Source organism: Hyperoodon ampullatus (assembly GCF_949752795.1).
Source record: "Hyperoodon ampullatus genome assembly, chromosome: 7".
In the NCBI taxonomy this organism is placed as follows: domain Eukaryota; kingdom Metazoa; phylum Chordata; class Mammalia; order Artiodactyla; family Ziphiidae; genus Hyperoodon; species Hyperoodon ampullatus.
The window spans coordinates 64,175,489-64,189,792 of record NC_136920.1 but is presented as its reverse complement, the minus strand read 5'-3'; the positions used below and the strand labels follow the sequence as shown (position 1 = coordinate 64,189,792).

Sequence of the window (14,304 nt, the reverse complement as noted above, 5' to 3'; positions counted from 1 at the left end):
CCAGTGGGAGGCAAGCGGGGAGCCCCAAACGGAGGCCACACCCAAGAAGGCAGCTCACAGACTGTTAGCAACTTCGCGGGGAGTGGGGTCCGGGAGGCGAGTGGGCCGCAGGTCAGTACCCAAAGTGCTAGAGAGGGCCTCTCGACTCTCTGACTGGGGGTGGGCATCCCGGGAAGCGATGGCTCGGCCAGTCCCATACCTGTCCTCACGCCTCGCACCCGCCCCGCCGGCGCCGGCCGGGACGGGCCGCCTCTCAGCAATTCCGGGGGCTTATTAGGCTCACTCTGGGTCCGGCAACGAACTGCTCCGGCCTCGCAGGGGTCGCTCGGGCCACGCCCCCCACGCCCCACGACGCCCCGCTGACAGCCCGGGCTTGCTGGGGGCGGGGGGGCGTCTCCCTGGGCGGGAGGACCTGCTAGTGCACTGGCGGCCCACAGCGCCGCAGCCTCGGTGCCGGGGAAAGATGGCCTATCACCTCGAAGCTCCGCCGGACCCACGCTGCGCCCCCGAGAGGCCGCCTTTGCTTCTGGGGCACCGCGCAGCATCCCGACCTTCGCACCGGGAACCGTTTCCGGGGCGAATGCCTTTCGTAGTTGACCCGGCGCGGCCCGTGACGCGAGAGCCCAGACGGAAGTGCGGGCGGAGGAGCCGGAGCCCGAGCCGGAGCCCGACCGAGAGCAGGTCTCGGGGGCTCCGGCTGTGGGGGCTGCTGGGCCTGGCAGCGATGGCGACCCTGTGGGCCGGCTTCCTTCGTCTCGGCTCCATGCTCAGCCTGTCCTGCCTGGCGCTCTCGGTGCTGCTGCTAGTGCAGCTGTCGGACGCCGCCAAGGTGAGTCCCGCCCCGCGCTCGCCCCAGACCGGAGCTCCTCCCCTGCCTCCGGCCTTGTCCACCTGCGTCCCGCCCAAGTCCTCTCCCAGCCCTGACAGGCCGACCCCTAGCTTCACAGCCCTGGCCGACTACCACCCGGAACCCTCCCGACAGCCAGGGAGCAGTCCAGCCCTCCTGCTCCAGCTGTCTGACGCTCCCCGCCCGCACCCCTCCCACCCACGGAGCTGACACCCCGCCCCAGCCCCACCCGGCCCTGACGGCGCCCAGAGTCGGGACAGCATCTCCGCCTCCTTGAATTTCCCTTCTCAGCCCCGACAGTACCCCCCGCCCCCAAACTTGACAGCCTTTCCAACTCTAAGAGCCTTTAACTAACTTTATACGCTTGAGCTCTGACAGTCCACCGCCGCCCTCCACCGGCTTCGCAGACCACTGCCCCAATTCCCCAGGCCCAAATGATAGGAAGCCCGCATCTCACAGCTGTCTTCCCTCTTAGGAACTAACTCCTCTCAACTCACCCCTGAACAGATTCCCTTCCCACTGTGGGAACTTGCTTCTCCTGGCAGCCTTCCTTCTCAATACGACCTACAGGAGTCTCTCTCACCGGCCTCATATCCTCACCTGACTCCCTCCAGACCTCCTGGCCCCTTTCTTGCCTTCTCTCTTCTTGATAATTTAGTGGGTAAGGGAGGATCCAAACTACAGGAGAGGTGAGGTTGTGGCCTTCTCCCCTGCTCCATTTCGTGGCCCTTCTGGTCCCCCTCATGCTGCTATCTAGTCCCCTTCGTGCCCATACCCTCCAGACCTGTCCTTGATGAGCTAGCTCATTACTAGGGAAAAGAGATGGCCTGCACATTAATGTGATGGGAAAACAGAATGACATTTTTCTTTTTTAAATTGGAGCTTTACTCTATAATACCTTTAAATATAGGGGCTGGGAAAGATGGGTGACAGGTATACAGATCAGGGGGGTTTTGGTCAGGGGTTCTTTTTTTATTGAAGCATGTAGTTAATTTTCAATGCTATGTTAGTTTCAAGTGTACAGCAAAGTAATTCAGATTCTTTTCCGTTATAGGTTATTACAAGATATTGAGTATAGTTCCCTGTGCTATACAGTAGATCCTTGTTGTTTAGGTCAAGGGTTCTTTTTGAAATCTTCCCTACTTCCCTCCAGAAGCAGGGACAGCAGCAAGTCTCCTGACTTTCAAAACACTGCTGGCACCCTCTGCATATCTTCTGTCATCACTCTAAGTGGTATATTGTAACCATGTACTTGTCAGTCTCCTTTACTTGGGCATGTCCTAATTATGGGCAGGAACCATGTCTCACGCTTATCTGAATCCACCTCATTGCACACAAGTTCTGGCACAGGACAAATGCTCACTAAGTAGTTGCTCAATGAGTAAATGAATTACCAACTCTGCCAGATATACCACCATATATAGGAGCTTTGGACCCGGTCCTCTGGAGACTAATGAGCTGCTGCCTTCTCAGATTAGATTCCCCTTTGCTGGGGAAGCATCTCCTACTCCCTCTATTCATAAATTTAGCCACCCCTTCCTCCACTTCTTGAAACTTGCTTTATCAGTAGTTGTCCTCTCTGTCTCTCAGGGATTAGAAGCAAAGTTTCCTGGGAAGGGTAGACCAAACTGATCTCAGCTACACGACAGTACTTCCCTTATGTATTGGGTTGGCCAAAAAGTTCGTTCGGTTTAAGTAAAAATAAAAGACACATTCTTCATTTTCACAGAGAACTTTATTGAACGTGTTCACAAACCGAACGAACTTTTTGGCCAACCCAGTACTTCCTTTCTAATTGTAGCTGAGTGCCTCCAAAACTTCACCCCTTCTATAGGACTCTGGCCCAACCCATTTTATCCATATCAATACCTTTCTACCAAAGGGTGGAAGGATGGTGAGGAGAAGAATTGTGATTTGTTTTGTGAGTAATTTTTAGTTTGATATTTCCCCATCCTTCTGTAATCAGCATTCTTATCTGCAGGCACAGCTGTCTGTCTACCTCGTCTTTCTACTGGCAGGTAGATGGTGATAACATTAGCACAATTTGATTGTCATGTGACACAAAAATGTGATTAACAAGTCACAGATAGTAGATGTTATTTCAAAATAATTTTATGTAGTATATAATCATTCATTAGCATTACCAATGGCTTTAAAAAACGTGTATATCTCAAAGTTATTTAAAATTTTAAATGAATGGTTTTAGAATACTTGGCAGGGGATGCTTAGCAAAATGTGTAAGTTGCAGTTTTTAAAAATATTGATGATAAACTGTCAACAAGTTTCTATTTTGGTTATAGAATTCTGAGGATGTCTGATGTAAATGTATCTGTCCTCCCTATAAAGATAATTCTGGGCGTATTTATAATAAGAACATATCCCAAAAAGACTGGTAAGTATTCTGGATTACTGAATTACCTGTCAAATTTCTTTCTTTGGTTGTCGCTGTTAGCCCTGGATATTCTTCCAATGTACTGTTTTCTCTTTAAGCAAAAGTGTTGAATTCCATTTCTATTTGAAAAAGTGAGAGTAAGGCCCTGAGTGCATGATGTAGGCCCAAAGGAATGTAGCCAAAATCCCCAGGCAGGGAGGCTTTTACATTGGGATGGGGCTGAGTTTGTGGCACCCAGACTACCCATAGCTACCCTTCTGTGTCCCCTTAAATTTTGGTCCTCCCTCTTGCTTCTCAGTGGAAGGTAAGCAAGCCTCATTTATCTGGGTCAGAGTTTTTACAGTTTGTAGGTTTGGATGATATATTGTCAGATATAGGAGACTATGTTTAAAAGTGTCAAAAGGCTCAGGAAGGAATGGGAATGAGCCATGAATATCAGAGTGTACTAATTGGTGTGCTATTAATAGGTTATAGGTGTGCCAAGTCATTGATCCCTTCAGCCCTTGGCATATAATCAGGCAGGCCTGTGATGACTGGGATCCTGACTAGCTAGCCACCAGCAGCCTTCTCTATTTATCCCAGTGGACCTTACAAATAATAGCTTTTTCTACATGTGCCATAAAATGATTGGGAAGCAGTTGTTTTGTAGCAGGATAGGTGGGCTCCTTACCCTGGACTGGGACGTTTTATGGTTTGCAATGGAAGATTGCCAGGATAGGCCTAGAAGAAAAATAGCTCCAAATGTTCCGTACTTTCACATGTGCCCGATTTCAGAGCTAAATAGCCCCGAAAGTTTGAAAGCAGAATTAAATTCATTCTGTTACAATATTCCAAGCTGACTTTGAATAAGAAAAGGCAGCCTTTGAGCATGTTTAGCTTTTCTGATGTCATTGTCTGTTCTTCCCATGATGTGTATTTAGGTTCAATCTGACATTTGGTAAGTGTATTCTTGAGAACTTCTTGTGAGCTTTTGTGTTCTACTTTAAATTGTCTCATACTACAAAGTGATTTAGCTATTTTTCTAGGTTTTATATCAGCAAGTTACTTTATATGAAAAGAAAACTCAAATAAGTTATTCCTATAAATTTTCCAAATATTGAGCACTTACAATCAGTTTATTCTATTATCAGTAATAGAATGTGATGCCTGTTACTTGAGTGGCAAATGAACTCACTATTCAAGTGTTTAGCACTAATCTTTTCACTGACTTTTTGTTTTTCCAGGTTCACAGAGAACTGTATATCATTTATCCCTGGTTATTGGTGAAAATAGGGAGCTTTGAAAATAAACAGTTGAAAACAAGGCTTGCTTTGGAATTTTTCTTCCCTCTCTCCCTTGCTTCCTTTCTGCAGCTTAGTCTTTTACTAGGGATAGGTTCACAGATGTCACTGAAAGTTTTTTAACTGGCTTTAGAAGGGTAGGCAAGTTATGACTAATCAAGGTGTTATGGCTTTCTGAGGCTTCCAATATCTTATCTGACCCTATATATATTTTTATATATAGGGTCAGATAAGATATTGGAAGACTGGCCTCTCCATTTTGTCCAGTTGTTAGCTTTAATTCTTCATTGACCTATACTGTCTAACTTAAGAAAAATTTGAGTTCTCTGGTTTGTGTTTGAGGTGTGATTTGAAGCTGATAATGTCCTCCTTTTGGCACTAGGGGGAGGTGTCGCCTAGTTCCTGAAGTGGTTGTGTTCTGTATCTGGGTTCTGTGTTCACAGTGAGTGGCCAGTCAGAACCAACCTTCCTGCTTCCTCTCCCATCCTGCACAGCACTCAAAATCTCCTTGTTATTAAACTGTATTTGTACTTCCAAAGAAACACTCAATACTCAACACTTAGATTCCCAAGTAATTCTTAAGTATTGTTGCTAAGGCTTCTGAAGCTGAAATAGAAAACTAAGTAGGAGATAAGTCTCATTTTCCTGAGGTTCAGAGAGATACAGGGGGGCTGTCCTAGGAGGCAGGAGCCCTGGATTCTGGTCCTTTTAGCTATTACTTTACTCTGTGAGCTGTACAGGTGACCTCTCCGAGAGTGCTGGGCTGGATGACCTCTATGATTCTGAGCTAGATACCCCTGCAGTGGGATTTACCTTCCTCTGCCTATTTTATGCCTGCATCCAGCTGGATACGTTCCTGGTCTTCTGTACATTTGGAACAAATATCACACACTTGTATGGTGTGAATTGTGGGACCTTACTCTTATTTGAAATTCTGCCAGTTGGGACTTATTTTTTCATTACTACCTTTGTTAAAATTAAATTACCTGTTAAGGAAAACTGACTGAACTTTTATCATTTATGCCATTTTGGGTTTTCTTTCTTATGCCACAGCTCAGAGGGAACAGAACACAAAAAAGTACGCTCTGATAGGGCAAAGGGAAGGAATCAGCTTGGAGCATTGGATGCCCTCAAGAAGGTGGGTGGAGTGAGACAGGATGCTGTGGTAGAGTTCTTGAGGCAGCCAGACATGCCTAAGGGAGAGAGCACAAGAGGGAGGGAAACTGCCCAGCAGCCAGCAGGAGGACAGCAAAGCTTTGCCTGCCTTTGCTGAAGGTGATCAGGGTAGTGGGCTCTTAATAGCCGGGGAGAGTAAGAATTTAATTATTTCCTAGAATTGACAGATTTCTGGGAAAAGGATTTTTTGGATAGGCTTGCTTTTTCATAAGCCATAAATAAGTGACCTGGAAAATGGGGAGAAAATAAACCTCCAACCAAAAAACATTCAGCCTTTTATTATTTTTAGGTACTGTTGCCAGTTAGTGTTTTCATTTAAAAATATTTTTGTTGTCCTAATCCTACTTCTACATGCTTTTTAAATAGACTTTTGCTCATTAAGAAAAGTAACTGTTTCTTACTCTGGTGTTCAGCTTTCAGAGCTTCATAATTTACCAACTGTTAGGTGTGATTAGCCATTCATATACCACACTGTGGCAGTTTAGATGATATTAGATAATTCATGAAAGAGGTAATCTCATATTTGAATAATGCTCCAGGTCACTTTAAATCATTTAAAGCAGTTTTACTTGCTAAATGAACAAGTCTAAATATGACTTGATCTGCTAAGTAGTTTTCAGTCCCATTTGGGATTTTTCAGGTGCATTTTTAACTATAAATATCACTTTTGAAAATAGCTGCTACATATGTGTCTTTATGGTCTCTTAGACTGTTAAAGCTTACCAAATTGCTAATGTTGAGAGAGGAAATGATTTCCCTTCCCTTACTGATTATTCGTCCTTTATATTCATTCTTTCTTTGGGAAAGTTCAATGATTATTCCTGATTTCAGGAAAGGTTTGATCAGTGCAAGTAGAAAATCCAGCTAGGTTTAGGCAGTATTTTATCTTTGTTTTTTCAGCGATTGCCTTCATGTTGTGGACCCCATGCCTGTGCGGGGGCCTGATGTAGAAGCATACTGTCTATGCTGTGAATGCAAATATGAGGAGAGAAGTTCTGTTACGATCAAGGTGAAAAAACAATAATCCATCTTTTCTGCTTCTGGAACAGTTTTTGGTGGTATCTAGACAAGAAAGAAAATTTTGGACACTTGAATTCTATTTAGTTACCTAAACTATTGCTCTTCCATCCTGTTCCCCAGCACCCTCTTACCCCCGCCTTTCTCACCCCCAGCCCGCACCCTAAAAGGAGCAAGGGGCCTGCTCTCCACCTGCCTCGTTGAGATGCCTTGTGCATTAATTAGGATACCTTAGATAGATGTGATATGTGAAATGGCACAAAAAAAGCCCTGAGTATAATTAGCATTTCCCAGGAAGACATTCCAGCTTCTCTGCAGGCCACGTATGCCAAAGATTAGTGAGAAAGCAGGATGATTAGACCTTCTTCTTCCTGCCCTCTCAACCCTTAGAAAAAGTTATATATAGAGTGACTACTCTATCCTAGAAAACATCACTTCTGGATTTTAAGATTTCCTTTGTTTATCTTTTATAGGAAGTGGAATGTAGATCAGTCTCATCACAATATGGACCTCTAATGAGTTCAATTACTTTATTATGGTGGCTAATAGTTCTTCTCCCCAATTTTTTTATATGGAGGTCCCCATTCTTGTTGCAAAAAAAAAAAAAAAAGCCTCAGGGGAATCTGGGGTGGTCAGCTATGCCAGTTACAAAGATTCCTGTTGTGATTGACCCTGTGGAGAGCTCCTGCTCCAGCAGGGTACTGTCCCATAGAGAAACCATCACTGTACTTTTCTATTTTTTAACAAAATTTTAGTGTATAATTTCCATACCCCAAATGTCACTCACTGTAAGTGTACAATTTTTTGTTTTTTTTTTGTTTTTTTGTTTTTTTGCAGTACGCGGGCCTCTCACTGTTGTGGCCTCTCCCATTGCGGAGCACAGGCTCCGGACGTGAAGGCTCAGCGGCCATGGCTCACGGGCCCAGCCGCTCCGCGGCATGTGGGATCTTCCCGGACCGGGGCACGATCCTGTGTACCCTACATTGGCAGGCGGACTCTCAACCACTGCGCCACCAGAGAAGCCCATATAAGTGTACAATTTTATAAATTTTAGCAAATTTAAAACCAATTTTTAAAATCCAGTTTTAGGGACTTCCCTGGTGGTCCAGTGGTTAAGACTCCGCACTTCCAATGCAGGGGGCACGGGTTCAATCCCTGGATGGGGAACTAAGATCCCACATGCCCCGCAGCCAAAAAGTAAAAATAAATAAATACTTTGGGTATTGGCCCTGATAACTTTCTAAAAAAAAATTAAAAAAATAAAATCCAGTCTTAGAACATTCCCATCACCCCAAAAAGATCCCTCATAACCATTTATAGTTAATCCCATTCCTACCCCCAGCCCTAGACAATCACTATTCTGCTTTGTGTGTCTACAGATCGGGACATTTCATATAAATGGAATCATAAAATATGTGGTCTTCTGTGACTGGTTTCTTTCACACAGCATAATGTTTTTGAGGTCTCTTCATGTTGTAGCATGTATCAGTACTTAATTCCTTCTTATTACTGAATAGCATTCTATTACATGAACATACCACATTTTGTTTATCCATTCATCAGTTGATGGACATTTATTTCCAGATTTTTACTCTTATGAATAATGCTGTCATCAATATCTGCGTACATGTCTTTCTGTGGGTGTATGTTTTCCTTTCTCTCTGGTAGATTCCTAAGAGAGGTAAGTTTATATTTAATTTTTTAAGAGACTTCCAGGTTGTATTCTAAAGTAGTTGTACCATTTTACATTCTCACCAGTAACATATGAGGGTTCAGTTTCTGTACATTCTCACTAACGTTTGGTATTGACTGTCTTTAACTGTAGCCATTCTAGTGGGAGGTGTCACACTGTACTGCTTGACACCGCACGAATTAAGATCTCAAGAAAATCATGTGCCTAAAATGTACTTTTGTATATCTAAATTGATCTAAAGCAGTATGCTGTTGAAATTCATCTGAATTACATTTTCTGTTAGGGATCCTAACAGAAAGTGGTCTTGACTACAGTGCTGTTCAATCTAGGACACTGTATTCAGGTGAAAAAAGAAAACTGCTGTGCTAGCAGTGGTGCAAATGATTAGCAGTAGGTGAAGATGGAATTTGAAGACTTGTGAAAAGATCCCAAAAGCAAAATGCTTTCTTTCCTTTTTTTCTATAAATAATATTTTGGTGAAGAGTTGAGTTTATTTCTTATGTTGGAATCTGGTTTATATAGAAATCGTATATGCTTGACAGATAGATCAGTCTTCACTATGGCTTTAGCATTATTATACAAAATTCAGATTTCTTGGCTTGAACAGAGATATAACTTATTTTCAGTTTCCTTTAGGTTATGATTATAATTTATCTCTCCATTTTGGGCCTTCTGCTTCTGTACATGGTGTATCTTACTCTGGTTGAGCCCATACTGAAGAGACGCCTGTTTGGACATTCACAATTGATACAGAGCGATGAAGATGTTGGGGTAAGTTCTTAGCATGCCCTAGCTGTTCAAGGCCAGTCTCTGTCATCATCTGATATAAAGTGCATGTAAAGAGTAGTTACATAATAGATGTCCCTATCTGGAGCAGATCCTCCACCAGAGAACCTAAAGACAGTTCTAATATTAGTGTATGTCTATTTATGAGGAAATTGCTCTGTAAAGCCATAAATATGGTGGTTAGACCGATGATCCTTGGTAAGTGTGCTGTACAAGGCTTTGCCTTTCACTACCAAGGGCACAATTTTCATTGCCTTTCCCTGCTTACATTGAGAAAAGCATTGGAGATAGTCTTCTTCCTAGGCTCCTGCCTGAACACCTTTCCTGTCAACATCACCAAATATTTTAAAAGGCAAAGAGGCTTTAGTGAAGGGAAGCATGAAAACCATAATGTTCTTTACTTAATGAAGTACAGCTTGATAACCTGCTGATGTTTTATATTTCCTATTTTCCTCCTTCTTTAAAAAAATCTGTGATCTTTAACTCTAGAGAAAAATAAAAAACCATCACTCCTGATTCTCTTCCTATCTTTAAAACACATTCATATTTGTATATATAATTAATATTACTTCACTCAAAACCTTTGAGAAATTGACATAGTCTGCAAATTTGTTATTCAGTATGGCTTAGAGAATTATATTGTTTGTTTTGTCATTATCCTGTTTGGGTTTGTTTCCAAATTTTCCACTATTTCATTATTACATATAGAATATTCTTTAGAAATTACTTTTTATTTTGGATTACTTTATTGAACTATGTTTCTTAAAGTGAATAAAATTTAGTAGAGTTTCAAGAATCAATTCCAAAAGCCAAAGCCAGGATAAAGCCTTGCCAATCACAGTCAAAAGTCCTTTTACTCTGGAATGGCTTGTGGACCCACTGGTAAAAGATGAGAAAGGGGATCCCGAATGAATGGCTTAAGTTATAATTACAGAGCCTGCTTGTCTCATGAATATCGATATTGAATACTCAACTTAATTTGAGCAAGATTTCATTTTTGTTTTGTGAAGAACTTTCATAGAAATACCTCTCTTTGCCTCTTTTCCCCTTGCTTCCTTTAGTAATTCAACCAACACATAACAAGTAACTTTTCCATATCAGGAAGGATTAGAGTCTCAAATACTGTTCCCATGTTAATTTTCATTCACATACAACATTTCCCATTGACATTTTGGGTCAGATGATTGCTTTTTGTAGGGGGCTGTCCTGTTCACTGCATGATATCTAATAGCATCCCTGACCTCTGCCCACTAGAAGCCTCATCCCAATCATGACAATCAAAAATGTCCACATACGTTGCCAAATGTTCCTGGGGGTCAAAATCACCCCCAGTTGAGAACTACTAACATATGAAAACGTTATGTATCAAAGGCCACCTAAACCGTTTCATTATAGACACAGAGACAGAAACTCTGACTTAAACTACATCCCTTATAGCATTAAATATCTGGTTCCTGATTTTAGGGGTAGACAATATTAATGTAATACAGACAGAACATAAAAGAAATGGATGCACAAATGTGTAGATAAAAACAGGTAGGAAAGGCATTTGATGGGACCATGTGCTTAGTAGGCATTTTGTTCACCAATGATTGATTCTGTGAGCATGTCGATCATATGAGAACATTGTCTTGAGAGGCCTGGCTGACTTGTGATATCTGTTAAATTGATTCTGGGCAGAGAGAGGTTTTCTAAACACAGGTATGAATTTATGGTAACAACTCTGTTCAAAAAGAAGTTCAATTTAAATTCCTACAATTGTTGCTAATCCAAGATGATAGTTCTTCACTCTTTATGTGCCTTTACACTTGCTTTTGTTAAATTCCGTTTTAATTTTGTCTATTTTTGTCGGGTGTAGAGCACTTTGAACCAAGTGAGAGTCAGCACAAGTAGTCAAGAAGCTCAGCGCAAGGAGTCACAATATTTACTGTGTTATATATCCACGACACATCATTGCTATGATCAAAGCATTACATTAAAACATGTTTTGTACTTATTGTAATTTTATCAGGTGTAAAAAGTGCAAACATATATAAAGGGTAAATCTCTATTTGCATTCTCCCGGCATCCATGACTATGAGCAGCTAGTTCAGTCTTGTTCTGATGGATGGAGAATAGGCCAGAAGGATTAACTGTTTGTTTAGTCCTTTAAATTTGTTCCTTAAGAAGATGTCTCTCCCCCTACCTTGAAGAGTAGATAACAGGACTATGAAATTGAGAAGCACTCTGCTGGTAAAGTACATCCTTCTTCCCAGTCTTGTTTATGTCAAAACAAACCAATGGTAATAATGTTTTATATACAAGTTCACTGAAGCACCACATTCGGATAGTGTCATTTTAATCTACATGAACAAAATCAGTGTGTTAAAAAGATGTGACACCAAGCTGAGTTTAGGGGAGCTAAGACCTGTGCTTGTGCTCATTTGTTAGATGACCTTGGATCGGTTTATTTCCTCATGGGAAATAAAGTAATCCAACAACATTAGCCGCCTTCCTCTTCCCTAACGTTCTTTCTTACATCTTTGAAACATTTGAACTTTGCGGAATTGTTTTTATTATTTTCATTTGTAAGGTTAAAAAAAGGATGGGGTTTGCACAAGATATTACCTAAATTAAGTGAAAAGTTGAAGCAATTTTGGTAAAGAAGGCAGGGATAAATTCTTTACAGAAAACTCTTTGATGTCTTTGAAATGTCGACATTATATAAATATCTTGCTCTAAAAAGAAGACCAGGTGTTAAAACACTGTTTAGTTACAGTTTTATATATATAGTTATGCAGTTATGTATAGCTTTCCATAGACACGCTGACTCCTGCCCTGGGTATATAATAGAGCTTTTGCAAACATGCGAAACAATATTGTTTCTTTCCGAGAGGCAAAGGTTAAGAGGTCTGACTTGTGACTTGTATCCTATGTTGGAACATTTAGGAGCTTTGCTAACCCAGGTTCAGGAAAAAGAGATCAAGGAAAAGGCAAACAAAAGCAATAAATTAATACTGAATGCCTTTTGTTATTTAGGCAGCTGTGTTTATATCTCATTCATAGATAGATTAGCCTGGTGGTTTCCTGTGTAATGACTACAAACATCAGTGGCATTGGTTTACGTTGGTTTACTTTGACCAGGACAGGTTCGTTTTCTACACAGATACCTGGGTGACCCTTCAATGGCCTCTTTCCTAATGCGGCAGCTAACATGGAAGCTACTGTGTGCTCAGCAATGAAAGATTCAAGTCTTTACCAAATAGAAATGCTGAAGTAATAATTCCTTACTGTCCTTAGCACTAGAGGGTAATTGTAGCACTTGAGCTATGTCTCTGTTCATTACAGATTGGGGAAGGGGGGAAATGTAGGTGTTGAGGGCATAAGAAGAGATGGAAACCAACCAAGATAGGATCCAGTCAACTCATCTCCCAGGATGAATGTGGCCCCAAGCTGGCAAGTAACAATTTTAATATAATGGGAGTCAGGAAGTTAAAAGATAAGAGTTTCCTCAGCCACAGATTAACTATATAGTATCGAATAAAACAAGGAAAAGCCCTACTTTCTGTATCTGTAACATATAGATATTAACATGCAAAATAGATTTTCTTTCCACCACTCATCAAGATGGGCTTCTCTTTAATAGAAATGACCACTGTCTTTGTCTTGATCCCTACTTCTTAAGGGAATGTCTTTGGAAATGGTGACTCATGGGAACTTTGCACAAATACCTCCTCATCGCTTATTTTACTTGAACCAACTATTTCTGTAGTTGAGTTCATCCTGCTTCTGGCAGTTGAGTGCCTAAGAGTGCTTGGCCAAATTAGATGGTCTGTTTGAAAAGGCCAGCTGCTCCTATCTCCGTGGCTGGATAACTGCTATTGTGTGTGTGTGTTTTACACGGACCATACCGTCTGATGTTCTCCATTCCTGGACTTTCAGGATCACCAGCCTTTTGCAAATGCCCACGATGTGCTGGCCCGCTCCCGCAGTCGAGCCAATGTGCTGAATAAGGTAGAGTATGCCCAGCAGCGTTGGAAGCTTCAAGTTCAAGAGCAGCGAAAATCCGTCTTTGACCGTCATGTTGTCCTCAGCTAATTGGGAATCGAATTCAAGGTGACTAGAAAGAAATGAGGCAGACAATGGGAAAAAATTGACTGAGTTTTCCTGGGTTTTGTTTTAATGCCCTGTTGATTTCACTAACTCTTGCTGGAAAATTCAAAACTGGAAACAAAAACATGCTTGGTATTTTCCTTTCTTGTTAATGTATTAATGGAGGCATTTTTTGAAAGCACATGCCTCAAGCAACGTTAGCCTTTTCTTATTTGTGACTTTTACTAATAAAAATATGTCTGCCTGTAAATTATCTTGAAGTCCTTTACCTGGAAAAAGCACTCTCTTTTTTACCACACAGTTTTAATTTGGTTTTCAAGATAATTTTCAAGGGTGGTTTTTGTGTGGTGTTTTTTGTTTTTGTTTTTGGCAGAGTAGGGGAGGGATACTTGGGAAGTGCTTAACATGACTTTTCTCAAGTCACTTTACTAAACAATCTGTTGTAAATAGACTTTGCCTTTTATTTTCAAGTTTCATTTATATTTTGCAGTCTGCCAGCCTCATCAAAGCCCTGACTTACCTATTTGAATTTTGCACTGACTATATTATCTGGACATCTGGTTGGCCTGTGGCTGCACTTCATGGTAAATTGGATCTGAAATGCCTGGTGGCTCTTCACAAGATGCAGATTTTCTTCCTGTACTGTGATGTCTGATGCAATGCATCCTAGAACAAACTGGCCATTCGCTAGTTTACTCTAATGAATAAACATAGTCTTGGTGTGTGGTCTTTCTCATCTTCTTCTAGTATCTTTAAGGATGAATCCTAAGGACTTGGACACTTGCAATAAAGAAATTTTCTTTTAGACCCAAGCCTCCCTGGATTGATGACATACACATATTTGTCAGCATCTCCAGTCAGGTTGAGAGGCAGCTGTTTGAGCTGTAGTGTGTACAGCTTTGAACTAGCACTGGAGTTCCAGTTGCCTCCCTCTGAAAGGTGTAGCAGTTATTGGATAACTGGCTTTTTTCTTCCTATGTCCTCTTTGAAATGTAACAATAAAAATAATTTTTGAAACACC

The 14,304-nt window shown here is 41.6% G+C and overlaps 1 protein-coding gene across 1 annotated transcript; it reads left to right on the top strand.

Moving 5' to 3' along the window:
* The first annotated feature begins 642 nt into the window (after positions 1 to 642).
* On the top strand, positions 643 to 14,304 carry LOC307055411 (transmembrane protein 9B-like). Its single transcript, XM_079707633.1, is given in 7 exon segments — positions 643 to 829; positions 3,148 to 3,162; positions 3,166 to 3,239; positions 6,596 to 6,704; positions 9,042 to 9,176; positions 13,113 to 13,286; positions 13,774 to 14,304. Coding segments are annotated over 6 exon segments (594 nt in total). The 5' UTR covers positions 643 to 724; the 3' UTR covers positions 13,269 to 13,286; positions 13,774 to 14,304.